Raw genomic sequence first — 14,778 nt, forward strand, 5'->3', positions numbered from 1 at the left:
CGGTGATGAATAGATCCTGGCTGTCGGGGAAACCAGCGTTGTAAGCGCTCTCGCCTGCCTCGTCCTCCACAAACACTTCCTCATCTTCCCCGTCCGTGAACATCGTCGAGGAACTGTCCGTCGACACTGTCCCATCATCAGAGTCCATGGTCACTGGTGGGGCAGTGGTGGCAGGCTCCGTAGCGTCCGTTTGCCGCTTTGATTTTTTGGTAGCCTTGTCTGGGGTCCTTGGTTTTCACGTGGCGATGCGTTGCATGACGGCTGTATCCTCTGTCTGGATCATGGCTTTGGAGACCTTCTCGTAGGTCTTTCCATTCCGTTTGTTGGAGCGCAGCTCCGAAAGCACAGACTCCTCGCCCCCCACACCGATCAGATCGAAGAGTTCCCGGTCAGTCTATGCCGGGTCCCTCTTTCTATTCAGAGATTACATGAACTCCTCTGCTGGAGAGCTCTGCATTGCTGCCGGTGCTGCTGAGCTCGCCCCGATGTCCAACCACAAAATGAGATTCTAACTGTCCAGAAAGGAAAAGGAATTCAAATTTTCCCGGGTCGTTTCCTGTGTGGCTGCTCAGAGCATCGAAGCTCGGACTGCTGTCCAGAGCGTCAACAGAGTGGTGCACTGTGGGATAGCTCCCGGAGCTACTAAGTTCGATTTGCATCCACACCTAGCCTAATTCGAGCTAGCCATGTCGAATTTAGCGTTACTCCACCTGTCGGGGTGGAGTACCAAATTCGAACTAAAGAGCGCTCTAGTTCGAATTAAATGGCTTCCTGGTGTGGACGGTTGAGCGGTTAGTTCGAATTAACGCTGCTAAATTCGATTTAAAGTCCTAGTGTAGACCAGGCCTTAGTGTATTCCTCAGTGGGATCTGAGGGAAGTGGCCTGTAGAATTTGGTGTTGGAGAGTTGTCTGGCGGCCTCCTTTTGGTAGTCAGACCTGTTCATGATGACAACAGCACCTCCTTTATCAGCCTCTTTGATTATAATGTCAGGATGGTTTCTGAGGCTGTGGATGGCATTGCGTTCTGCACGACTTAGGTTGTGAGGCAAGCGATGTTGTTTTTCCACAATTTCTGCCTGTGCACGTCGGCGGAAGCATTCAATGTATAGGTCCAGACTGTCATTTCGACCCTCAGGAGGAGTCCATGTGGAGTTCTTCTTTTTGTGCTGTTGGTGGGAGGGTAACTGTGTATCCGTGCGCTGTTCAGTGTTGTCCTGGAAGTATTCTTTGAGTCGGAGACGGCGAAAGTAGGCTTCCAGATCGCCGCAGAACTGTATCATGTTGGTGGGGGTGGCAGGGCAGAAAGAGAGTCCCCGAGATAGGACAGACTGTTCTTCTGGGCTGAGTGTGTGGTTGGATAGATTGACAATATTGCTGAGTGGGTTAGGGGTACCACAGTTGTGGCCCCATGTAGCAGGTAGGAGTTTAGACAGCTTACAGTCCTTTTTCCTTTGTAGAGAGGTGAAGTGAGTGATGTAGATCTCCTGTCTTATTTTAGTGAAGTCCGTTTGTATGGAAGTTTGGTTATTGATGAGGGTCTCCAGGTTGGAGAGCTCTTTTTCTGTAATGTAATGCTCTGTAATCTGTAATGTAACTGTAATCTTCCCAGCTATACTTTCACAATATGACCAGTTGGTACGTCTTTCCCATAATCTTTCGGATTATTTCTCAGTCATTGACTTGCACCATCATTTCTTGTCCCAAGGCCTAAATAGCCAAGCTAAAGCCTTGCAGGCCTCAGCCCAGTTTCTTGCATTTCAGTTTGTCTTACTCATGTCTACTACATAGTTCCTCTAAATACTGATCAGTCTTGTACTTTTATAATCCTATAAATCAACTCCGATTAACATACAACAAAGATCTGTAATATAACATATTGATTAATCGTAACATCACACAATGAATGGATACCAAACTAAAATCATCGGCTACACTGCCAGTGTGACCTGGGGGAAAATTCCTTCCTGATGCCAAGTCTGGCGGTCGGTTAAACCCTGAGCATGTGACCAAGACCAGTCAGCCAGACATTTAAAACAGGATCTGCTTTCTTGGTGTCTCCTTCCTTCATGAGCCTTGAGGAGGAACAAGGAGATTCACAGATTCCAGGGCCAGAAAAGACCACAAGCAGTGGTGAGCTTGAGCCGGTTCGCACCGGTTCGCGCGAGCCGGTTGTTAAATTTAGCAGCCCTTTTAGAACCGGTTGTTCCAGGACAACCAGTTCTATTAGGGCTTTATTTAACAAAAGCTCCGGCCCAAGCTCACTTCCCGCTCCTCACCTGCTCCGCCCCCCTTCTCCCCCCCCCCTCCCCCTCCCCTGCTTCCCGCGAATCAGATGTTCGCGGGAAGCCTGAACAAGCAGCAGGCAGGTAAGCTGGGGCGGCGGGGGGAGGAGAGAGGGGAGGTGCGGCTGGCTCAGCAGCTCCTGGTCCCAGAGCGCGGCTCCCTCCAGCCTGGTCCCGGCCCCCGCCGAGTGCCCCCAGCTTCGCCTCCACAGCTCCAGCCCGGCCCCGCAGAGCCGGTGCTGGTCCCGGCCCCCGCGGTTGCAGCTCAGGCCCCACGGCACCGGTGCTGGTCCCGGCCCCTGTGGTTGCAGCTCCGGCCTGGCCCGGGGAGTCGGGCCCCGCGGCTCCGGCCCAGCCCAGCCCGGCCCGGGGAGTCGGGCCAGGCGGCTCCGGCCCCGGTGCCGGCCGAGCGGCTCCAGCACAGCCCGGCCCGGCGGGGGAGTCGGGCCCCGCGGCTCCGGCCCTGGTGCCGGCCGACCGGCTCCATTGCAGCCCGGCCCGGCCCGGGGAGTTGGGCCCCGCGGCTCCGGCCCCGGTGCCGGCCGAGTGGCTCCAGTCCAGCCCGGCACGGTGCCGGCCCGGGGAGTTGGGCCCTGCGGTTCTGGCCGAGCGGCTCGGCCCCGGGGCCGGCCCGGGGAGTCGGGCCCCGCGGCTCCGGCCGAGCGGTGCCGGCCCGGGGAGTCGGGCCCCGCGGCTCCGGCCCCGGTTCCGGCCGAGCGGCTCCAGCCCAGCCCGGCACGGTGCCGGCCCGGGGAGTCGGGCCCTGCGGCTCTGGCCGAACGGTGCCTGCTCTGGTCCGGCCGGGCTCGGGGAGTTGGGCCCCGCGGTGCCGGTCGTGGTCCTGGCGGAGTGGACCCGGTCCCGGCTCCAGGCAGTGTGGTAAGGAGGCAGGGAGGGGGTGGGTTGTGGGGGGTTGGATAGGGGTCAGGGCGGTCAGAGGGCAGGGAACAGGGTGAATGAATGGGGGCAAGGGTCCCGGGGAGCAGTGAGGAAAGAGCAGGGTTGGATGAGGTGGTGGGGCACTCAGGGACAGAGAGAAGGGGTGGTTGGATGGGGTAGGGGTTCTGGGGGGCCATCGAGAATGAGAGGAGGGGTTGGGTGGGGCGGCAAGGGGCAGTCAGGGGACAGGGAAGGGGGGGATGGGTCAGGGGTCCCCGGGGGTGTGTGTCAAGGAACATGAGGGGTTGGATGGGGCACGACCCCCCCCCCCGGGGGGGGCACGACCCCCCCGGGGGGGGAGGAGGGAACCGGTTGTTAATATTTTGGCAGCTCATCACTGACCACAACCATCCTTACTTAGTGAGGTAAATAGAAAGGAGCATAAACACTGCAAAATTAAGTATAAAAATGTAATAAGAAAAGCCAAAGAGGAGTTTGAAGAACGGCTAGCCAAAAACTCAAAGGTAATAACAAAATGTTTTTTAAATACATCAGAAGCAGGAAGCCTGCTAAACAACCAGTGGGACCCCTTGATGATCGAGATACAAAAGGAGCACTTAAAGACGATAAAGTCATGGCAGAGAAACTAAATGGATTCTTTGCTTCAATCTTCATGGCTGAGGATGTTAGGGAGATTCCCAGACCTGAGCCGGCTTTTGTAGGTGACAAATCTGAGGAACTGTCACAAATTGAAGTGTCACTAGAGGAAGTTTTGGAATTAATTGATAAACTCAACATTAACAAGTCACCGGGACCAGCTGGCATTCACCCAAGAGTTCTGAAAGAACTCAAATGTGAAGTTGTGGAACTATTAACTATGGTTTGTAACCTGTCCTTTAAATTGGCTTCTGTACCCAATGACTGGAAGACAGCTAATGTAATGCCAATATTTAAAAAGGGCTCTAGAGGTGATCCCAGCAATTACAGACCAGTAAGTCTAACGTCAGTACCGGGCAAATTAATGGAAAGAATAGTAAAGAATAAAATTGTCAGATACATAGAAGAACATAGATTGTTGGGCAAAAGTCAACATGGTTTCTGTAAAGGGAAGTCGTATCTTACTACTATTAGAGTTTTTTGAAGGAGTCAACAAACATGTGGACAAGGGGGATCCGGTGGACATAGTGTACTTAGATTTCCAGAAAGCCTTTGACAAGGTCCCTCACCAAAGGCTCATACGTAAATTAAGTTGTCATGGGATAAAAGGGAAGGTCCTTTCATGGATTGAGAACTGGTTAAAGGACAGGGAACAAAGGGTAGGAATTAATGGTAAATTCTCAGAATGGAGAGGGGTAACTAGTGGTGTTCCCCAAGGGTCAGTCCTAGGACCAATCCTATTCAATTTATCCATAAATGATCTGGAGAAAGGGGTAAACAGTGAGGTGGCAAAGTTTGCAGATGATACTAAACTGCTCAAGATAGTTAAGACCAAAGCAGACTGTGAAAAACTTCAAAAAGCTCTCACAAAACTAAGTGATTGGGCAACAAAATGGCAAATGAAATGTAATGTGGATAAATGTAAAGTAATGCACATTGGGAAAAATAACCCCAACTATACATACAACATGATGGGGGCTAAGTCACCTACCCTCCATGAATCTATCTAGCTCCCTTTTGAACCCCAGTGAGTCAATACATGTAGTGCCCCTCTTGACAAACAACTAAACCCACTCAAGGCCCCACCCAGAATGCTGTGGAAATGAAACACAACCTCCCTCAGTGCCCTGAACATACAGAACTTCACCACTTACAAGCTGCCTGAGACTTTGTGCAAACAAGGATCTCTTTATCAGGGGAAGGAGAACAGTTCAATGTGAAATAACAGTCACAGGATAGATACACAAATAAAGAGTAAAATGCCTGCCCTGCCCTCCTTTGGCAGTCATCCGTCTAACTCCCTTACCACGTGCGAAGCTCTCCCAGGTGAGAGCCCCTTGGCCACACCACCTCGCTCATCCACCAAGCCCTGCTCATGGTTGGCATCAGGGAGTAGCAGTCATCCAAATGCCTGTTTGCAGCTCTGTCTCCAGTTCCAAGGCAGCTGCTTGTGTAAAGGTGCCACCACCTAACCCAGCTCAGTGATTCAGCTTTATTAAGATGCTGGCTGGGTAGGGAGGACCTCACCAGAGTCCACCTGCTCTCCTGCAGTGGCTGTTCTCTGTGTTCTTTCTTGCCACAAAGTCCCTGCAACAACTATTGTAGCAAACTCCTCACTCTTTGTTATCTCTTACAGCAAAATCTCCAGAGATGGGAAAACAAGAGCACACGTGATCTTTCAGCAGCCTCCTAGCTGCTTGTAAATGAGTTTACTCCCCTTTGTGAGGCACTCTGGTTGGGCTCATTACCCCCAAAATCCAAATTCCTAGATAGTTATGGTGACCACCCAAGAGCCAATAGAAGAATTGTGGGTAAGTTGCCTATACAAATGAAGCTCTGTGACAACACTTTTCAGCAACAGAGGGACTAGAGAGTTCTTCCCCCTCAGGAGCTCCTGGCCGTAGGGTTTACATGGAGAGGGGATGTGGTCAGCTGGGATACAAGTCGCTGTCTTTTCACAGTCTAGTAGTGAAATGTCTCTTGTGGTTTCAGGATTGTTCACTGTTCAGTTTGTTCCCAACTCATTGTCCAGAAAACACCTTAGACCAGGGGTAGACAATCTATGGCATGGGTGCCGAAGGTGGCACACGAGCTCATTTTCAGTGGCACTCGCACTGCCTGGGTCCTGGCCACCAGTCTGGGGGCTCTGCATTTTAATTTAATTTTACATGAAGCTTCTTAAACATTTAAAAAACCTTACTTATTTTACATACAACAATACTTTAGTGATATATTATAGTCATAGAAAGAGACCTTCTAAAAACATTAAAATGTATGACTGGCACACTCTTAAATTAGAGTGAATAAATGAAGACTCAGCACAGCACTTCTGAAAGGTTGCCGACCCCTGCCTAAGAACATCCCAGATGGTGCTAAACTGCTTTTGGCTCCAGCTCTGACCTGAGAATTAGAGGTGGGTGATTTATTTTTTCAGCTAATAGTAAATTCACTGAAACATAGAATCATAGAATATCAGGGTTGGAAGGGACCTCAGGAGGTATCTAGTCCAACCCCCTGCTCAAAGCAGGACCAATCCCCAACTAAATCATCCCAGCCAGGGCTTCGTCAAGCCAGGCCTCAAAAATCTCCAAGGAAGGAGATTCCACCATCTCCTTAGGTAAACCATTCCAGTACTTCACCACCCTCCTAGTGAAAAAGTTTTTCCTAATATTCAACCTAAACCTCTCCCACTGCAACTTATGAGCATTACTCCTTGTTCTGTCATCAGGTACCACTGAGAACAGTCTAGATCCATCCTCTTTGGAACTCCCTTTCAGGTAGTTGAAAGCAGCTATCAAATCCCCCTTCATTCTTCTCTTCTGCAGAATAAACAATCCCGGTTCCCTCAGCCTCTCCTCATAAGTCATGTGCTCCAGCCCCCTAATCATTTTTGTTGCCTTCCGCTGGATTCTTTCCAGTTTTTCCACATCCTTCTTGTAGTGTGGGGCCCAAAACTGGACACAGTACTCCAGATGAGGCCTCACCAATGCCATATAGAGGGGAATGATGATGTCCTTTGATCTGCTGGCAATGCCCCTACTTATACAGCCCAAAATGGCTTTAGCCTTCTTGGCAACAAGGGCACACTGACTCATATCCAGCTTCTCGTCCACTGTAACCTCTACGTCCTTTTCTGCAGAACTGCTGCCTAGCCACTCGGTCCCTAGTCTGTAGCAGTGCATGGGATTCTTCTGTCCGAAGTGCAGGACTCTGCACTTGTCCTTGTTGAACCTCATCAGATTTCTTTTGGCCCAATCCTCTAATTTGTCTAGGTCCCTCTGTATCCTATCCCTACCCTCCAGCGTATCTACCCCTCCTCTCAGTTTAGTGTCACTGCAAACTTGTTGAGGGTGCAGTCCACACCATCCTTCAGATCATTAATGAAGATATTTAACAAAACTGGCCAGGGCCACCCAGAGGATTCCGGGGGCCCGGGGTCTTGGGCGGCGGGGGGCCCCCGCTTCGGCGATAAGTCGGCAGCGGGGGGTCCTTCCGTTCTGGGACCCGCCGCCAAAGTGCCCCAAAGACCCACGGCGGGGACCCCCCGCCGCCAAATTACCGCCGAAGCGAGACCCGCCGCCGAAGTGCAGCCCCCACCGCGGGTCTTCGGGGCACTTCGGCGGCGGGTCCCGGAACGGAAGGACCCCCCGCCCCGCAGAATTACCGCCGAAGACCCGGCTGCACTCCGGTGGCGGGTCCCGCTTCGGCGGTAATTTGGCGGCGGGGGGGTCCTTCTGTCCCAGAGAGGAAGGACCCCCTGCCAGCGAAGACCGGGAGCGAAGAAGCTCTGGGGGCCCGGGCCCCGCGAGAGTTTTCTGGGGCCCCCGGAGCGAGTGAAGGACCCTGCTCCAGGGGCCCCGAAAAACTCTCGTGGGGGCCCCTGCTGGGCCCAGGGCAAATTGCCCCACTTGCCCCCCCCCCCCCCCGGGCGGCCCTGCCAGCTGCCAAGGAGGCACGCTGCCAAAGGGCTTCCCTAAAGCAGCCACCCCCAAAGGCCCGGGCTGCGCTTTGCGGCTTTCCTTTCGCCCAGCCTCCCGCTCCCGGCGGCGGAGCCGAAGCGGCTGGCAGGGAGCGTTAGCACAGACAGGCCTCGGGGCGCCTGCCGCCGCTTCGGCCACCTGCCCTCCCAGCCACGCCTGCTGCCAACGGGGCAAGACGGCCAGCTGGTTTCAAAGAAGAAAACCCAACCCCGCGCCATGGGTCCGGGTGCCCAAAGGCCAAGCCCTCCGCCTCGGGCGCGGTGGGCGAGGCGGCTACGGCCTGGGAGACCTTAGCGGAAGCAAGCCAGGGCGAGGCGTCAAAAGCGTGTGGCCGAGGGAGAGCTGCAGCCGGGCAGCGTGAGGGAGCGTCAAAAGCCTACAGCACCCAGTATTCCCAGGAGGTCTCCCATCCAAGTACTAACCAGGCCCGCCCCTGCTTAGCTTCCGAGATCAGACGAGATCGGGCGTGTTCAGGGTGGTATGGCCATAGACGTTGCTGCTTGCCGCTTTGCCTGCCTTTAAACAAGCCGGCCGACGAGCCCTGCTTTTTATCTCATATCCAGTCCCGGCCCCTCCGGCACGGCCCTGCCCCACCCCAGCCAGCACAGCCACGCGCCACCAGCCTCACACCCCTGCCCCCCCCCACACCAACGCTCCCGCCCCGACCCACCAGCCGCAGACCCCCCCCCGCCCCTGGCCCGCACACACCAGCCTAACACTCCTCCCCACCCCTCACAAATACACCCCTCCCCCGCCCGCCCGCCACGCACTCGCTCCTGAACGCGGGACCCTCACAAACCCGCCGCCCCCACCCACCACACAAACCCCCCCCAGCCGCGCCGCGGCGCAACGCAACGCCCAGGACCCCGCTGCCCCACGCACACCCGCTGCCGCTCGCCCTCTGCTCACAGCTCCTGGCGCTCGCCGCACCTCACGCCTCCCTCCCTGGGGACGCCCTCCCGCACTGGGCCTGCCTATTGCTCGCTCCGGGAAACCCGGGACGCGCCGCCCGGAGGCCTCGCCCGCGTCCTGCCCCGTCTCCCGCTTCGCAAGGCCCCGGGGGAGGCAGGATGGGACACCGACACCGACACCGACACCGACACCGCCACGGCCTCCTCCTCAGGGGATCAGCCCAGAGGAGACCAGCACCCAACTTCCCCCGAGGCGGGGACAGCTCCAGGCCCGCTGGCAGCCTTCCCGGGCAAAAGGGCCACCTGAGAGCAGCAGCTGCCTCGCTCTCCTCCCGCTTTTAAAGGGCCAGCTGCCAGGGCCGCCCAGAGGATTCCGGGGGCCCGGGGTCTTGGACGGCGGGGGGCCCCCGCTTCGGTGGTAAGTCGGCGGCGGGGGGTCCTTCCGTTCCGGGACCTGCCGCCAAAGTGCCCCAAAGACTCACGGCGGGGACCCCCCCCCCTGCCGAATTACCGCTGAAGACCCGGCTGCACTCCGGCAGCAGGTCCCGCTTCAGCGGTAATTCGGTGGCGGGGGGGTTCTTCTGTCCCGGAGAGGAAGGACCCCCCGCCAGCGAAGACCGGGAGCGAAGAAGCTCCAGGGGCCCGGGCCCCGCGAGAGTTTTCTGGGGTCCCCGGAGCGAGTGAAGGACCCTGCTCCAGGGGCCCCGAAAAACTCTCGAGGGGGGCCCCTGCTGGGCCCGGGCAAATTACCCCACTTCCCCCCCCACTGGGCAGCCCTGCCAGCTGCCAAGGAGGCACGCTGCCAAAGGGCTTCCCTAAAGCAGCCACCCCCAAAGGCCCGGGCTGCGCTTTGCGGCTTTCCTTTCGCCCAGCCTCCCGCTCCCGGCGGCGGAGCCGAAGCGGCTGGCAGGGAGCGTTAGTGCAGACAGGCCTCGGGGCGCCTGCCGCCGCTTCGGCCACCTGCCCTCCCAGCCACGCCTGCTGCCAACGGGGCAAGACGGCCGGCTGGTTTCAAAGAAGAAAACCCAACCCCGCGCCATGGGTCCGGGTGCCCAAAGGCCAAGCCCTCCGCCTCGGGCGCGGTGGGCGAGGCGGCTACGGCCTGGGAGACCTTAGCGGAAGCAAGCCAGGGCGAGGCGTCAAAAGCGTGTGGCCGAGGGAGAGCTGCAGCCGGGCAGCGTGAGGGAGCATCAAAAGCCTACAGCACCCAGTATTCCCAGGAGGTCTCCCATCCAAGTACTAACCAGGCCCGCCCCTGCTTAGCTTCCGAGATCAGACGAGATCGGGCGTGTTCAGGGTGGTATGGCCGTAGACGTTAGTATCTTTTGCTTTGCCTGCCTTTAAACAAGCCCGCCGATGAGTGAGTGAAGGACCCTATTCCAGGGGCCCTGAAAAACTCTCGTGGGGGCCCCTGCTGGGCCCGGGGTCTGGGGCAAATTGCCCCACTTGCCCCCCGCCATGGGCAGCCCTGAAACCGGCCCCAGGACCCAGAATTAGTCACAAATTTGACATGAATTCACCAAATAGGGGTTTTTTTGGAGAAAAGAAGTTCGTACTGAGGCACCATTCACAAAATGAATGGAGGAGCTGACGTCCCTGGCACCTGTCTTATAAACTTGAGGCCAGTAGTTAGGGTTAGCATTGTCCTAACAGAAGGAAACTGATCACAGAACTAAAAGTCAATGGTAACTTAGATACAAGTGATCATGACTTGATCACATTTAAAATATGCAAACAGAATAGAGTCCAGACCAGTAATATACATACTTGGTGCTTTACTAGGGCCAATTTCACAAAGCTGAAAACAATTATGAGTGAAATCAACTGGGAGGAAAAATGTAATCAGAAAAATCTGAATAATTGGGAATCATTTAAGAATATCTTACTACGATGGGTCCAAAAAGCAACAATTCTGCAGTGGAGGAAGAAGGCCATGCTGGTTAAAAAAACAACCTTGTTGCCGGCCCAAAAGGCCTGAGGCAGCAAACAGTGATTCGTTGCCCGGAGTGCCTAGCTCCAATTAGACACACCAGGGTGGAGAAGCAAAAAAAGTTTATTTGAGATCTCAAAGCGCAGGATGCTTGGAGGAACACACCTCAGATCAAGCACACCCCAGACAAGCAGCTCTCTGTCTTCATACATGATCTTAGCTAAGCATGTCTATTACCCCCAATGCCCAGCTCCCCCCTCCCTTCCCCTTTTCTCCCTCCTTTCTAGTTCCCATACATCAAGCACATTATGAAGCAGCAATTACTCTAAACAGGTTAGATCATACTTGGCAAAAAAATATATTATCTCGTTAGTAACTTTTCTTGACCGGTCATTCTGTTTCACTCCCTTTAGCCAGGTGCAAGCAGGCTGTATAATTGCCTCCTGGTACTGATAACTAGTTGCCACACATTCCATTCTTTCCATCTAGCCTGTGGGGTTAATTAAAGTTTAAACATGGAAGCGGTTCAGACAAGCAGAGGCCTAATACAGGGAGCCTTCATTGGCACTGTCATTTTCCACCCCTCTGTCAACACTGGGTCATGCCTGGTGCCACCAACAACCTGGTTTAGAGAGGAAGTGAAGGCAGCTGTAAAAAAGTAATAATGATAAAAATATACAACAAATAGAAGAAAGGGGAAATGATAGTAATGAATATAAATCAGAAGTTAGGAATTGTAGAAAATTGATAATGGCAGCCTTGGGATACAAGGAGAAATCTAAGGCCGCCAGCATTAAAGACAATCGGTTGTTTTTTAAATACACTGTATTAGGAAGAAAAATAATCTTCACAATGGTATTGGTCCATTACTAGATGGAAATGGGAGAATTATCAATAATAATGAAGAAACGGCAGAGGTGTTCAATAAATATTCTTGTTCTGTATTTCGGGGAGAAAAACAAATGATACACTCTCATCACACAGTGATAACACACTTTCTTATGGCTGACCTGGAACAATGCTTCCTCAGCTCTCATCCACTCACACCCCTTCTCTACCTACGCTACATTGATGACATCTTCATCATCTGGACCCATGGGAAGGAGACTCTGGAAAAATTCCACCATGATTTCAACAGCTTCCACCCCACCATCAACCTCAGCCTGGACCAATCTACACGGGAGGTCCACTTCCTAGACACCACAGTGTAAATAAGTGATGGTCACATTAACACCACCCTATACCAAAAACCTACTGACCGCTATACCTACCTTCATTCCTCCAGCTTTCATCCCGGGCACACCACACGATCCATTGTCTACAGCCAAGCACTGAGGTACAACCGCATCTGCTCCAACCCTTCAGACAGAGACCAACACCTACAAAATCTTCACCAAGCATTCTCAAAACTACAATACCCACACGAGGAAATAAGGAAACAGATCAACAGAGCCAGACGTGTACCCAGAAGCCTCCTACTGCAAGACAAACACAAGAAAGAAACCAACAGGACTCCATTGGCCATCACATACAGTCCCCAGCTAAACCCCTCCAATGCATCATCAGGGATCTACAACCCATCCTGGACAATGATCCCTCACTTTCACAGGCCTTGAGTGGCAGGCCAGTCCTCGCCCACAGACAACCTGCCAACCTGAAGCATATTCTCACCAGTAACTGCACACCACAGCATAGTAACTCTAACTCAGGAACCAATCCATGCAACAAACCTCGATGCCAACTCTGCCCACATATCTACACCAGCGACACCATTACAGGACCTAACTACATCAGCCACACCATCACCAGTTCATTCACCTGCACATCCACCAATGTAATATACGCCATCATATGCCAGCAGTGCCCCTCTGCTATGTACATCGGCCAAACTGGACAGTCCCTACGGAAAAGGATAAATGGACACAAATCAGATATTAGGAATGGCAATATACAAAAATCTGTAGAAGAACACTTCAATCTCCCTGGACACACAATAACAGATCTAAAGGTAGCCATCCTGCAGCAAAAAAACTTCAGGACCAGACTTCAAAGAGAAACTGCTGAGCTTCAGTTCATCTGCAAATTTGACACCATCAGCTCAGGATTAAACAAAGACTGTGAATGGCTTGCCAACTACAGAACCAGTTTCTCCTCCCTTGGTTTTCACACCTCAACTGCTAGAACAGGGCCTCATCCTCCCTGATTGAACTAACCTTGTTATCTCTAGCCTGCTTCTTGCTTGCATATATATACCTGCCCCTGGAAATTTCCACTACATGCATCCGACGAAGTGGGTATTCACCCACGAAAGATCATGCTCCAATACGTCTGTTAATCTATAAGGTGCCACAGGACTCTTTGCTGCTAACACTCTTTCTGTTCCACTAGTATCTCTGTAGTATGTTAAACAGAAGCTAATAAAGTCAGACATTTTTAAATCAGCAGATCCAGATAACTTGCACCCAAGAGTTTTTAAAGAGCTGGCTGAGGAGCTAGCTGCACTGCTAGCACTGATTTTCATAGGACTTGGAACACTGGGGAAGTTCCAGAAGACTGGAAGAAAGCTAATGTTGTGCCAGTTTTTTAAATGGTAAACAGGATGACCAGGGTAATTATAGGTCTGTCATCGATCCTGGGCAAGATAATGGAGCAGCTGATTAGTCTAAAAACGTAACTGTAAATGGGGAATTGTTATTGAGTGGCTCTGTTTCCAGCAGGGTTCCTCAAGACTGGTTCTTGGGCCAATGATATTTAGCATTTTTATCAGTGACCAGGAAGAAAACACAAGATCATGACTGATGAAGTTTGCAGATGACAAAAGTTGGGGGAGAGGTAAATAATGAAGAGGACAGGTCACTGATACAGAGCGTTCGAGACTGCTTGGCAAACTGGGTGCAAGCAAATAATTTGGGTTTCATCACAGGTACTCCTGGGGGAATTCTGCACCAAAATATAAAAAATTCTAGGCACATTATCTTAAAATCCTGCATATTTTATTTGTCAAAATGACACAATTTTATCATGCCAGTTTCAATTATTTTGGTAATTTATTTCAAAATATCTCTCAGCAACTGTCTGTAACAATACAGACAACAAAAAAAGATTCAGGAAATGTTTTTTGACAAATAGATTCCTTACTAGGCATATTAATGCAGGACTTTGAGTAATAATTCATTTAAACTACAACACAGAAATATATGCCCCACACCCCTCAGAAGCAGTGCAAAGGCTTTGGGGAGTCAGGAGTAACGAAGGAGCTGAGGGAGAGGGAAGTAATTGCTGGGAAAGAGCCTGGGTGTGAATTTGGAGGGTTGTTGGGTGTGGGTAGGAGAAGTATGGAACATTTTTGGGCGGGTGGGAAGGAATTGTTAGACAGCCTCCCCCATGCAGACCCTGGCTGATCCCTAGCCACTCTCATTCAGTCAGGCACATCTGCCCCTCACCCCATGGGTCCCTGCACCCCTGTGTCCTATCCCTATGTGTCCCTGCACCCCCACTCAGCCAGCCCCTTCCCCCATCCCCATGTGTCCCTGCACCCCCACTCAGCCAGCCCCTCCCCCCATCCCCATGTGTCCCTGCACCCCCACTCCAGTTTGTCCCCCACTCGCCCTTCTGAACCCCAGTCTGCGACTCCCCAGCAGCCCCATATGCCCCATGCTCTCCGTCCCTCCATGTCCCATGCCCTCTGACATGACCCCAAGGGCAGGGCACTGTAAGGGATATAACGTCTTCTCTTCCCTATCCTCAGCTGGGGCTGCTCGTGCCCGGGAGTGGCTACTCCCTGTTCTGGTGCCACGGTGGCCCCTGGTGGGCGAAAGGCATAACTGTAGCACTTCAGGGCAGAATGTATTTTCTGCTATGAAAAAAAATCTGTGCAGCACATGAATTCTGTGCATGTGCAGTGGTGCAGAATTCCCCCAGGAGTGTACAGGTAAATGTATACATCTGGGAACAAAGAATATAGGCCATCCTTACAGGATGGGGGTCTCTAGCCTGGGAAGCCGCGAGTCTGAAAAAGATTTGGGGGTGGCTGAATATGAGTTCCTGGTGTTATGCCATGGCCAAAAGAGCGAATGTGATCCTGGGATGCAAAAAGAGGAAGTTACTCACCTTGTGCAGTAATGAAGGCTCTTCACGA

The 14,778-nt window shown here is 52.9% G+C and overlaps 1 protein-coding gene and 2 non-coding genes across 3 annotated transcripts in view; all 3 read right to left on the bottom strand.

The window, feature by feature from the left end:
• LOC123365225 overlaps positions 1-14,778 on the bottom strand; it is a 111,526-nt gene that overhangs the window by 76,087 nt on the left and 20,661 nt on the right. The window contains exons 6-7 of the mRNA XM_045007931.1: positions 9,741-9,874; positions 8,008-8,088 (exon numbers count right to left, since the gene is read on the bottom strand). Of these exons, the coding sequence (XP_044863866.1) occupies positions 8,008-8,088; positions 9,741-9,874 (215 nt within the window). The remainder of the gene's footprint in view (positions 1-8,007; positions 8,089-9,740; positions 9,875-14,778) is intronic.
• On the bottom strand, positions 8,173-8,291 carry LOC123365490. Its single transcript, XR_006577624.1, has one exon. It is a non-coding gene; the product is annotated as a 5S ribosomal RNA (ribosomal RNA).
• On the bottom strand, positions 9,906-10,024 carry LOC123365473. The gene has a single exon (XR_006577607.1). It is a non-coding gene; the product is annotated as a 5S ribosomal RNA (ribosomal RNA).

Source organism: Mauremys mutica, chromosome 2 (assembly GCF_020497125.1).
Source record: "Mauremys mutica isolate MM-2020 ecotype Southern chromosome 2, ASM2049712v1, whole genome shotgun sequence".
Taxonomy (NCBI): Eukaryota; Metazoa; Chordata; order Testudines; family Geoemydidae; genus Mauremys; species Mauremys mutica.